The sequence below is a fragment of the Pelodiscus sinensis genome, chromosome 1 (assembly GCF_049634645.1).
Source record: "Pelodiscus sinensis isolate JC-2024 chromosome 1, ASM4963464v1, whole genome shotgun sequence".
Taxonomy (NCBI): domain Eukaryota; kingdom Metazoa; phylum Chordata; order Testudines; family Trionychidae; genus Pelodiscus; species Pelodiscus sinensis.
In genome coordinates this window covers 118,988,789-119,002,241 of record NC_134711.1, presented here as the reverse complement: position 1 = coordinate 119,002,241, position 13,453 = coordinate 118,988,789, and the positions used below count along the sequence as shown (strand labels likewise).

At 42.7% G+C, this 13,453-nt stretch overlaps 1 protein-coding gene across 2 annotated transcripts in view; it reads left to right on the top strand.

Annotated features, from left to right (window-relative positions):
- LMNTD1 (lamin tail domain containing 1) overlaps nt 1-13,453 on the top strand; it is a 276,783-nt gene that overhangs the window by 39,222 nt on the left and 224,108 nt on the right. For both annotated transcript variants that reach the window (XM_075898616.1, XM_075898606.1), the window contains exon 3: nt 4,753-4,938. In XM_075898616.1, the coding sequence (XP_075754731.1) occupies nt 4,765-4,938 (174 nt within the window). In that variant the 5' untranslated portion in view covers nt 4,753-4,764. The remainder of the gene's footprint in view (nt 1-4,752; nt 4,939-13,453) is intronic.

Below are 13,453 nucleotides of genomic sequence, written 5' to 3'. Positions count from 1 at the left end.
CTCAGTTCTAAATACTCTCTTGTGTATGTTCAAGCAAAGGCTCCACTAATTTACACACGTCCTGTATTTTCTCTTCCCCTACATTATTTATACAAGATTCTTCAATTTGTATGTAATGTAGCTCTTCTACAATTGCATTGACTCACTCTATATAGCATGTGTTAGTGACAGGGGACTATTCGTTTTAGCATCACTGTAGCGTGAAGGAGGGGCTCTGATTTCTGAAGGGTAGAGATTTAAATGGGGGCTTAATGCCCCACTTTAATGAATGAGTAGATAAAACATCATTGCTCTCCTTCATATACAATGGGCTTCATTTGTGAGGTGCATTGTGGGTAAAATGGATTCAGAAAAGCCTCCTCTCAAAGCCTTGGGTATCTGAGCAGGAATTGGCCACAATGCAGCTCTTGTGCTTCTTTGCACATAAAGGTGATGGCCTGGTGTAGCATGGTTTGAGCGTTATGTCTTTCCACAGGGCGCATGGACATTTGGATGCATTGGCTGAGCCCTGCTTCCCCTGTACTGCCTAATATAATTCATGCAAAACCACTCCTCCCCCAAAGAGTGAGGATGAACATCCTCCATAGTGTTCTCTGAGTCATTTTGTCAGTAGTACCATGGGTGTTTCTCCATGAATGGTCAGATTTTGCCTTCTTAAGTTCTACACACATTTCTGAAGGTGCAATTTGGATCCAAGGACGTATTCAGAGTGGGGGGGGGGGGGGGGGGAGGGAGGGAGGGAGAGAGGAGGGGAATCATTCGGTGAGCTTTTAAAATGAAAGTGTGGAATTGTCCAGTTGTCTGTTAGCCACAATAACTTTTCAGCTGTGGGGACCATTTTGGGGATCTGCTTTCCTTCAGGCATCCAAAACATAGTTCATTTAGACAAGTCAGGGGACGTATTTGAGGAACAAGCATCAGACACGTGCCCAGTGGTAGACGGTTATGAGAGAATATTATTGTCCTAAGGATTGAGCAGTGGCTGGCAGTGGGGATTTGATGCACTGGCCTTGGGCATTATTGCCCAATGGAGGGAAATTTAGAATGAAAGGAGCAACAGGTATCCCCTTAGCAGCCTTTCTATATGCAGTGTGGTACCACCCCTTAAAGAATGCAAAGGAACAAAAGAGCAACTCTCTTCTGCCTAGCTGGTTGGGTGCCAGAGGAGCCTTTGGCACCTGCTGCAGGTTGACAAAATCTTGGCCGCTGTGCAACTGACTGAACCATGTGGGTTTTTTTGGTTTGTTTGATTTCTCTGCCTTCTGATTTGTTAGTTTTCTTGGCTGTCCCTCTGTGTATATAAACATTTCCTTCCCTAGTTCCCCTGCCTTTGTTTCCCCTAGTGTGTTGACGCTGTGACTATGATGGTTTTTCTTGAGCAACGTCAATTGCGTGGCTTATTTTGAGTTGGTGCTGTCTACACACTTACTTTGCAGTAGAGCACTCTTCCTCTGACTTCCTTACTGCTCGTACAATGAGGGTTCCAGGAGTCAGAGTAAGAAGTCCTCCAGCTTGACAGTATTTTGACATTATGTTGAAATAACTGCAGGCTGTGTAGACACAGACTAAGTTATTCTGTAATAATGCTAGTTCTTTCAAAATAATGTTGCTGTGTAGACAAGTGATCTGGGGCTGCAGCAGTCAGGGGGCCCAGCCTGCTTTGGGGGTGTTGGCCAGGAGATGCTTAGGTAAGCACCTCCCAGCCACAGCCTGCCTCTTGCACTCTTGCCCCTCCTGCACCCCAGCTCCCTCCTGCAGGTCACCATCCAAACCCTCTGCATCCCCTTGCCCCAGGCCACAACTTCCTCCCACCCTCTTATACCTCTTCCCCCTAGTCCAGAATCCCCTCCTGCACCCAAACACTCTCCCAGACCCTGCACCCCAATCCCCTGACCCAGGTCACAGCCCCCTCCTTCACCCAAACTCCTTCTCAGACCTCACACTGTCTTCTGCACCCCAGTCCCTTACCCCGTGTGTCCTTCTGCACCCAGCTTCCATTCTAGACACCACATCCACAGAAAAGTGTGGCCTTTGACAACTGTCCAAAATCTTGGTGTGGCCCCTACCCAAAAGTATTGCCCATCCCTGATATAAGAGGAAAATCTTTGTTGATTTTGCTAAACTACTCTGCTGAGTCTGATTATTTCTGGATGAATAAGAGATGGCCCTGAACCAAAACTCTGAATCCAAACACCCCATACTTAGTGCGTGTGTGTGTGGGGGGAGTGGATAGGAGCCAGATCTGAATCCAAATTTCCCAGCTGCACTCTCTCTACAACAGGACAGCCCAAAACCTTACATCTGAACTTTTGTGGGGAGGTTTTTGGATGCAGATTCAAACTATAAAGTTCAGGTCCATCTGAAGTATTAGTCCTGTCCTGTCTAGATTTGTTATTTTGTCCTCCTATCCCTTGCTCCTTCTTTTTTCCTCCTAAAGCAACTCTTGATGAAATAAACATGTTGTCAAAAACAGAACTGTTTGATCTAATCATCCAGCAACACATCTGCAAAGCTAGAACACTGTGAATCTCATCAGTCATGGACTTTCAACCAATATTTGCCCTCTTTTTGACCCTGACCTCCAAACCACCCTTTTTCATGCAAGTGGGATTAGCTGCTGATACTGTGCATGCAGAGTACTTAAGCTCTTCGAGACTCTGCTAGTACTTATTATCGCTCTGGAGTGCAATTCCATTTGAAGCATAAGTTATTACCTAAAATTCAGTTTTATCCCTTGGAAGTTGATAGAGCAACCATACTATATGTAATATTCATGTCAGATGTGTCTGATATGTACTGGAAGAAAGAAAAAAACCTTTTTCAGTGGAATAGAATCTGAACGCTGCTGCATTTTGGGCTAATAAGTGTTACTTAGGAAGTGTTTTCAAATAAAGCAGAAATAACAGAAGCTTGATATTAAAGGATTTTACTTAGAGAATTACCACTTTGTCAATGCACAAACAAAAATGCTCTTGTAAAACTGACACCCACAAGTTATTTAAGAACTCCTGATTCATTCTGCTTTTTTGGTGGCTTAGCACCAAAGAGGAAGTCTGGGTGCTGTTTTTTTTCTCACTTATTAACAGAATGGACTGTGGAAATAAGACTCTGAGCTGTGCTGTAATTTGCAGCACTACAAACAGTGCAGGTTTAGCTGGTGGTGTGATATGTGATTTTATCCCTCCATTATTTTCCCAAAGCATCAAGTTAATATGACTAATGCAGACTGGCATATGCGTTGTGGCAGCCATTATTTGTTCTGAAAAGAGATTCAATACTATCACTCTAGGGCAGGAAGCGGAAGATGTGGCTATAATAAGAAATAAGCATTTTAATGAGATTTTGTGATCATGCTTTTCATTAGTAGTGGTTGAAATATATCATTGACTTTTACAGCTACTTAAAAGGTAAGAGGTCTGTTCAAAAAAGATAGTCACTCTTATATATGTAGTTCCTTTTTGGGAAGTGCTACATAGGTCGTGGTTATAAAGTTTAGTTTTTCTTCTCTTTGAAATTGGCACAAGTGAAACAGAAAAGTCCAAGGAAACATGCATTTTTCTGCGCTCTTTCAACAATTCATCATGGAATTTACCAGGAAAAGTAAAGTATCAGAGGGGGAGCCATGTTAGTCTAGATCTGCAAAAGCAACAAGGAGTCCTATAGCACCTTATAGACTAACAGATGTATTGGAGCATAAGCTTTTGTGCACAAAGACTCACTTGGTCAGATGCATGTAGTGGAAATTTCCAGAGGCAGGTATAAATATGCAGGCCAGAATCAGGCTAGAGATAACGAGGTGGATCCAATCAGGGAGGATGAGGCCCTCTTCTAGCAGCTGATCTGGAGGTGTGAATTCCAAGAGAGGAGAAGCTGCTTTTGTAGTTAGCTAGCCATTCACAGTCTGGCTACGTCTACATTGGCCCCTTTTCCGAAAGGGGCATGTTAATTTCAGAGATCTTAATAGGGAAATCCGCGGGGGATTTAAATATCCCCCGCGGCATTTAAATAAAAATGTCCACCACTTTTTACACTGGCCCCGATCCTCCGGAAAAAGCGCCCTTTTCCGGAGGATCTTATTCCTACTTATTTCCCCTACAATATGTACCAGTTCCGACTTACATACAAATTCAACTTAAGAACAAACCTGCAGTCCCTATCTTGTACGTAACCCGGGGACTTCCTGTCTCTGATTTGTGTCCATTTATTCTTTTATGTAGGGACTGTCCAGTTTGGCTGATGTATATAGCGGCGGGGCATTGTTGGCACATGATGGCGTATATTACATTGGTAGATGTGCAGGTGAATGAATAAGTGATGATGTGGCTGATCTGGTTAGGTCCTGTGATGGTGTTGCTGGTATAGATATGTGGGCAGAGTTGGCACCGAGGTTTGTTGCATGGATTGGTTCCTGAGTTAGTTACTCTGGTGCGGTGTAGAGTTGCTGGTGAGAATATGCTTCAGGTTGGTGGGTTGTCCATGGGTGAGGACTGGCCTGCCTCCCAAGGTCTGTGAAAGTGAGGGATCATTGTCCAGGAAAAGTAAGTTAGCTATAACTCACTCCTGTAAAAGTACTTGGCAATTAATTAGCAATATTATCAAAACCCATTTACTGGCTTGTTTTCAGTATCTTGTGTATTTTAAGGACATAAATGATTTCTTTTGCACTGAAATGCTCTGATTTTTTTAGGTCTAACTTTTCTGACCTGTACCCTGAGAGAATCTAATTCATTCATTGTTCTAAAACAATTATAGGGAGCCAAAGAGATGAGACAAAGGCTTGTATGGTCAGAAGTTCTCCTACACCAACGAGAAGGAAAACTCCATGAACTGAGCAAGGGAGGCCGAGATTCAACAGCAAAAGTTCAGAAAATTTGTGAGGTCAACGAAGTGGAGGTGAAACAAATCCAAGAGGAAACTGCAACATCCCACCATCAAAATGTAAGCCTATAATATAGAATAGGTTTTCCCTCTTACATTTGTCTATTTTGCAAGAGTTATACACTGTATTTGCAAAGTTCACAAGGGGGCCTTTCTTCCTCTTGGCTACTAGCTACAGTAACAGCTTATTAAAACTTATTAGACTTTTCCCTAACTGAAGAAAGTTTATTAACATGGCCTTAAAAAAAGAGAGATGGGACAAAGCTATTGAGCATTCTGCTTAAATATCATAATATAATGCCAGAGGATATAAATTTGGGCCAGGATGAATTTTTTAGAGGAGAAATCTTGGCCCCATTGAAGCCAATAGCAACATTCCGTTCAACTTCAGTGAGGCTGGGAAGATTTCCCCTTGAATATACATGATGGAAGTGTGGCAAGGACTCTTTAGCCAGTGGGGAGATTGACAATGGGCAGATAAGTGTGTGACTAGGTGCCTGGCTCCTGTTTGTGCTTTTGAATAGCTCCTTCAAAATTTGTGTAGGCTTCATTCAAAAGGTCTGTTTTTGAAAAACACTCGTTTTGACTTTTTTCTGAAACAAAGAAAATGTCCTTTGTACCTTACATTGTAGATTTGAGGCCAGAATCTTAATGCCAGCCATTTGGCACGTGGCACAGCTCTTTAATAGCTAACATTTTATTTCAGTCTCAGAGGGGTAGCCGTGTTCGTCTGTATCTGCAAAAGTGAGGGCTCCTCATTTTATTTCAGAACACTCTGGAGAAGCCTGATGGCTGCTCTGTATGGCATCTTTGGCAAACAGCACCAACAGGCCATTTTAGTGGACAAGGATTGCTAGTATAAGGAAATTCTAGCCAGACCCCCCATTTTTTTTGGTCTTGCCACTATGACAAGGGCTTTGAATGTGGGTAGCGGAGAGCCAGGGTGTGGGCATATCATGAATTTATAGAGTGACACTATATTTTCAGTTTTATTATTTATCCCTCTTCTAACAGTTTCTAATATTGTTAGTTGACTGCTGTTGCACACTCAGTAGGTGTTTTCAAAGAACTATGCATGATGACGCTAAGCTCTTCCATGAGTGGCAACAGTTAATATAGACCCCTTCACTTTGTGTGTATTAATGTGTGTGACTTTGCAGTTACACGTTGTACCTCCCTAAACTGGGACTCTCTGGTCTGGCAACATCTGTGGTCCAGCAGGACCAAGGATATTCCTGGACCACAGAGCCCAGGAACAGGGAAGTCTGGCAGTAGGGCAGGAGTGTAGTTTGGAGAGTGGTAACTCAACTGGGAGTCCTGTTTCAGGAGTGGGGGGGGGGAGGGACAGGCAGCGTAGCAAGAAGATTTGGCCCCAGTGGTCAGCTCCAGCCCAGTCACAGAGCTCTGGCCCCACTGGCAGGGGAGCTCTGGGTCCAGAGCCAGACCGCTGCAGAGCCCCCTGGCTGCTGCTGGAGGTCTGCAGCTACCTGGCTTCATGGCTGGGGCTGGACCTCCACAGCCAGCACCAGGACCAGAGGGCAGGGGCTGGAGTTCCCTGGCAGCTGCTAGGGCCAGGATGAGGCTGGAGCTCCACAGCTGGGGAGTTGTAGCCAGACAGAAACCCTCCCCCCCCCACCTCCTCTCCTCCCTCTGACATTCTTAGGGGAGAGAATCTTTGAGAGCTAAACTCTGTCTTCAAAGGCTCCAGAGCCTCCAGAGGTGCTGGAATAACAATGGCCCTGGATGCTAGACAGAAACCAGATAACAGTGGCAATTTGGCCAGCAGGCGATCGGGGCCTTTAGCTGCCCTTGGCTGGTACCAGTATTGATACGTCTGCACACCGTCCCGGAAGAGGAATCTGCTGCCCCATCACACAGAATGTCTGGCCCTAATGATTTAGTTACCTCCACCTCACAGGCGCAAATTAAGCTTTGGACCTCCTGTGGGAACGGGCATCACAAAGACGTTCCAACTTAATTGGCATTTTAATGATTCCACAACCTCCCTGGGCAATTTATTCCAGTGTTTGACTACACTGACAGTTGGGAACTTTTTCCTAATGTCCAACCTAAACCTCCCTTGCTGCAGTTTAAGCCCATTGCTTCTTGTTCTATCCTCAGAGGCCAAGATGAACAAGTTTTCTCCCTCCTCCTTATGACACCCTTTTAGATACCTGAAAAATGCGATCATGTCCCCGTTCAATCTTCTCTTTTCTAAACTAAAGAAACCTAATTCTTTCAGCTTTCCTTCATAGGTCATGTTCTCTAGACCTTTAATCATTCTTGTTGCTCTTCTCTGGACCCTCTCCAATTTCTCCACATTTTTCTTGAAATGCGGTGCCCAGAACTGGACACAATACTCCAACTGATGCCTAACCAGCGCAGAGTAGAGCGGAAGAATGACTTCTCATGTCTTGCTCACAACACACCTGCTAATGCATCCCAGAATCATGTTTGCTTTTTTTGCAACAGAATCACACTGCTGACTCATATTCAGCTTGTGGTCCACTATAACCCCTAGATCCCTTTCTGCGGTACTCCTTCCTAGACAGTCGCTTCCCATTCTGTATGTGTGAAACTGATTGTTCCTTCCTAAGTGGAGCACTTTGCATTTGTCTTTATTAAACTTCATCCTGTTTACCTCAGACTGTTTCTCCAATTTGTTCCGATCATTTTGAATTATGACCCTATCCTCCAGAGCAGTCAGTCGCATCCCCCTCCCAGCTTGGTATCATCTGCAAACTTAATAAGTGTACTTTCTATGCCAATATCTAAATCATTAATGAAAATATTGAACAGAGCCAGTCCCAAAACAGACTCTTGCGGAACCAAAACAGTCCCCTGCAGAACCCCACTTGTTATACCTTTTTGTTGCTTGGACACCCAGTTTAGCGAGATCCCTTTGTAAGTCTTCACAGTCTGCTTTGAACTTCACTGTCTTGCTGAATTTTGCATAATCTGCAAACTTTGCTACTTCACTGTTTACCCCTCTTTCTAAATTGTTGATGAGTATGTTGAACAGCACTGGTCCCAACAGAGCTCCTTGGAAGACTCCACTCTTTACTTCTATCCCTGTGAAAACTGTTTATTCCTACCCTTTTGTTTCCTGTCTTTTACATAATTACTGATTTTTGAGGACCTTCCCTCTTATACCATGACTGCTTTCTGAAGGTCCAAGTAGACTAAATCTGCTCGTCCACATGCTTGTTGACACTCTCAAAGAATTCTGTTAGATTGAGGTATGATTTCCCTTTGCAAAAGCCATGTTGACTCTTTGCCAATACATCGTGTTCATGTGTGTGTCTTATAATTCTGTTCTTGACTATAATTTCAACTAATTTGCCTGATACAAAAGTTAGCCTTACTGGACTGATGTTGGAGCTTTTTTTTTTTTTAAATCAATATTACATTAGCTATCCTCAAGTCATCTTGTACAGAAGATGGTTTAAGTGATAGGTTATGTCCCCCAGGGTATGTCTACACTACCCCCCTAGTTTGAACTAGGGGGGTAATGTATGCATACCGAACTTGCTAATGAAGCCCGGGAAATTCAAATCCCGGGCTTCATTAGCAAGTTCGGTATGCATACATTACCCCCCTAGTTCGAACTAGGGGGGTAGTGTAGACATACCCTCAGTTAGTAGTTGTGTACTTTTATATTTGAGTTCCTTCAGAACTCTTGGGTGAATACTATCTAGTCCTGGTAATTTTTAATACTATCGAGTTTATCAATTTGAACCAACTTCTGTTGATACCTCAGTCTGGGACAAGTCCTCAAATTTGTAATCTTAAAAAAGGCTCAGCTATGAGCATCTTTCTTTCTCATATCCTCTGCTGTGCATGCTTTCTCTCTCTAATCTTTCTCCAGACTATTTTAACCATTCAAAAAAGCTTATTTTCTCGCTCCTTCACATTCCCTATTGTCCACTGTGATCTTCCCTGTTGCATACTTGGCATGCAAAGTGTTTATTTTGAGTAATACAATGTTACCGCTGAGGAGCGTGCAAGTGCAACAGCAGTAAAGATGTTTTCTTTTCCCTGTATTGTCAATGTAATCAAGTTCACTCTCATCAGAACAGAAATCCTCTTACTTTTTCTTCTACTTGAACCCCTGTTGTACAGTAGATTCCACGGGGCAAGGGGAAGCAGAACAAGGGGGAATCTGGACAATGCACTGATACTAAAGCAAAGCTCATTATTTTGCTTTTTGCCAAGGCTAATTTTGTTCCAAGAACAGCAAATTGCAAAGTATCCTTGCTGAATAGTCAGTTTACTGAAAATTGTAACAAAATATATTCATCTGAAGCTGGCAAAACATAGTTCTAACCAGGGCAGGGTCAAATTTATTATCAATATAATGTATTCAGTTGGGCAGGCCACTTATTTGAGGGACCAGTAATATGCCCTGTCTGAAAAAGGATGCAGCTCAGAAATCCACAGATTATTCTAGAAATTACTGAGTGATCTGTAGCTCATGTTGTAAATAGACACACAAAATGAGTTTTTGCTTTTCCAAAATATAGAATGTCAAAGAACCTATTACTCTTAATCATTCATTGATTCCATCCTCTACTTGCTAATTCCTTTTCATTATCAGCAGATTAGCAGAGCAGCAATTGTAACAAACAAGCAATTCCTCTTAAGACTAAGGCAGTCTCCATTTTTGTTTCACATTGCTTTGATTAGAACAAGAAAATTCTACAGCAGAATATCCAATAATCAGGTTACAATAGGTGAATATAAAACACTGCCTGAATTCCTGAATACTTTTCTATGATAGCAGAAGCAAAAGTATCATGTCTTTTAATATGAATATCAAGCTAGATTCCCTGATCCTGTACAGTGAACTCAATGCAGAAACTTCTCTCCCTCTCCTCCCCCATATACACAGGGTACCAAGCTGAAGTCTTAGGGGCTCCAATCAACTGAAGGGGACTGCTCATTGCATGACAGGAGCTTAGAAAGTGGGCCCAAAATATCAAATCCAGATCCAAGCTTTCTTAGTGTTTGAGGGGCTGAGGCTTGGAGTTTGTCTAACCATTAGTAAAAGAGAACAAGAAATAAAGGGGAAAGTACAAAGAAATGCAGTAAATTGTCAAATCTTTTTTCAAAACTCATACTGGATCTGAAACAAACTTTTAAGATTCTAAAGGGTCAGGAAATTTTTTATTCACTTTTTTGTGGACATCTTTACTTTATAATTGCAGTAAAGAAAAAAATGTAATATGCTGAAATACTATCTAGAGAAGATGGGCTAGAAGTACTGTCCAACAATCAGAAGCATGAAGAGCTGGAAATCTCCCTGGTTGTTCCTAAGATTTTTATCCCAAAATTGAAGCTACAAAAGGTTCATTTACTTTAGATGATTGTGGACATTTTGTTGTAGTAATCCATACAGCACACTGAGGCTACGTCTACACTGGCCCCTTTTCCGGAAGGGGCATGTAAATTTCACGAGTCGTCGTAGGGAAATCCGCGGGGGATTTAAATATCCCCCGCGGCATTTAAATAAAAATGTCCGCCGCTTTTTTCCGGCTTTTAAAAAAGCCGGAAAAGAGCGTCTAGACTGGCCCCGATCCTCCGGAAAAAGTGCCCTTTTCCGGAGGCTCTTATTCTTACTTTGAATATAAGAATAAGAGCCTCCGGAAAAGGGCACTTTTTCCGGAGGATCGGGGCCAGTCTAGACGCTCTTTTCCGGCTTTTTTAAAAGCCGGAAAAAAGCGGCGGACATTTTTATTTAAATGCCGCGGGGGATATTTAAATCCCCCGCGGATTTCCCTACGACGACTAGTGAAATTTACATGCCCCTTCCGGAAAAGGGGCCAGTGTAGACGTAGCCTGAATGTTTAGAGTTAGCCCATTTCTAGTGTAGTGGAGAGGGGGGAGGGAGGCGTCAGGGAGAGAAAGACACAGAGATGGATACTCTAGAACTCACAAGAAAACCAAACTCCATAACTTTTTATTTTGCATAGTTATAGAAGCAGATAGTGAATATTAAGTTAAGCGGAGTATAATGCTGCCCCCCTCCCCTCCTGGCCAGGATTGGGGCCAGGAGGGGAGAGGGCGGCCGCGCTGATTCTACCTCCAGGGACTACGGAGGTAGTGCAGGCTTCCTGTGGTGTCGGGGGGGGGGGGGGCAGTTCTGCAACTACGTGCCAGGTCCTGGAAGTGTGCAGGCTGCTCTCCCCCCTGCCCCAACAGCCAGCGCAGTACCTAAAACGCTGGTCCATCATGCGCTGGGGAGAGAGTGGGGATCTGGGACTGCGCCGGCTCTGGCTGCTTGGGCAGCACGTGATGCCGCAGGGAGCGGCGGAGCAAGGTGCGCACTGCGCCAGTGGTTGGGGCTGGCACAGTCCAGGACTCCTCCTTCCCCCACGCAGGAAGGCATCAGGAGTGTGACTGACCAGCGTTTCAGGTACTGCGCCACTGTTTGAGGGACGGAGGAGCAGCCCATGCACTTCCTGGGCCTTGGTGTGCAGTTGCAAGATCCCCAAGTATTGGTCCCTGGTCCCTGGTCCCTCCCCCCCCCAGACCCCCACAAGTACTCTGCACCGGCACCCTGTCCTCTGCCCCAGCACCCATTAGTACCCTGTCCCAGCACCCACAAGCACAGTTGGGGCCACGTTTGTGAGGTTTGAGGGTTTGGAGGGGTTGGGGTCCTTTCAGAGGACCAGAAACAATTCATTTGCATATTCATCATTTGCTTAATGAATATGCAAATGTTACCAGTCCTCCAAAAGCTTGTGAATGGGTTTACTGGTCCCCAGTATCAAAAAGATTGGGAATACTGCAATAGAGTACGGATGTGAGGGAATACATGGGAATGCTCCTTTGCTACATGTCACAAATAACAGTTTCAGTGCTATCACTTCTTGATTTGTGTGCCTGTTCAACACTTTCACCAAGTTGGCTTCTTTGACAGCTATGATCATAACCTTTGCCTTTGTGCAATGAATTTCTGCCTGAATACAAGATCAGGTTACAAGGTGTCTGGTTTAATGTTCAGATTTGTCATGGCACAGAGTAACATTGTTTGGAATGAGGGGCACTTGAAAGGTGTATACAATGCTAACAAATCTGTAGACTCCATTTGAATATCAATGGCAATTTTTGTTGCTATGTTTTTAGTGCATGGACCTGGTAAATTAATGTAAAATATGACCAAGTTTCTTTTTAAAATATTCATTTATAAATAGTTTATAAAGGGTTAATAAGCAGTGTTTTAATAAATGGTTAATCAATTATAGATAATTATACAATTTAGTAGGTCGATAAATTTCTTATAACCATCTATCACACCTTTTGCTTGTGTACACACATTATATATGGTTATAAACATCACCTGTGCTGCAACATGCTAGGGTATATTAATTATTTTGAACTCCTTAGTAAACTACTAATAAATGTACCTTTAATGTAAAGTGTGACCACAATTCTACACAGCTGAAAAAGCCAAAAGTAGAATAAAACTCTTAAGTGGAAATTTAATACAGATTTTTAATTAACCTTGAGTTTATTCCTGTCCCCACTGAAATCAAGTGGATTTTTCAATGGGATTTTGTAAAGTTCTGCAGTGACTAATAGTCAATAGGACTTGGGCTCTTATGTCACTTAGGCCCTAATTTTTAAAAGTATTTGGGCATCTAACTTCCACTGAAATTAATTTGGATTAGGCACCTAAATACTTTGGGCCTTGGGCCCTTTTTAAAATTCCACCCTTTGTTATTTACTTTAATGGGAGTGAGGGCCATGGCACATTGCTTCAGTTGGGGAAAACTGTAGGCTGCAAATGACCACAGTTCATCAAAAACACTTGTTTATATAGTGTTTCTTATCAGTGGGTGTCCTCTTCCTAACAAGCAGTAAATGTGTGCTTTAATATTGTATTATCTACTAACTCCCAAAGTCAATAGATTCCCTGGTAAGATCAGAACACTTCCAACATTAGTCTCTGTAGTAAAAATAATATAGGTAATATTTACTCAGTGTAAAAGGGCCCTTATTTAAACATTTATAGAGTTCTTATCATGCAAGGTTGATTTCCTAAAATCTTGATAAACTTCAGTGAATACAAAAGTGTTATAATGTATGAAAGCTGTGCTTCATCTGAGAAGGTAAAAAGTTATGGAATATATTTATGTAGGAGCTAATGTTCTAGGCTTTTAATGTTATATTATTAGAATTCATCAACCTGAAGACATACATTAATAAAAACAAAACAGAGTGCATGATGATATAGGGAATTCCCACCTTCCCTATTGCTTGAGAGTACTGTCTCTTTAATGCTCCCTTGCATTCTGGCCTATGGAATGGTAACTTCAGGATTCTTAAACTTGTCCCTATCTGTTTGTCCACTAAATCATACAAAATTATTTTTTTCTCATTTTTTCTCTTCATCCTCACCCCCACACCTATTACATTATCCTGCAAGAGAAACACAATAGTAACTCTGCCAACGCTGTTGACATGCAGATTTTTGCAATACTTTAGTTTCTGTTTCTTTAGATACATACATATGTGTTTATGACTGTTCAAACTCTTGTCAGGAAAATAATACAGAATTCACTGTGGAGAC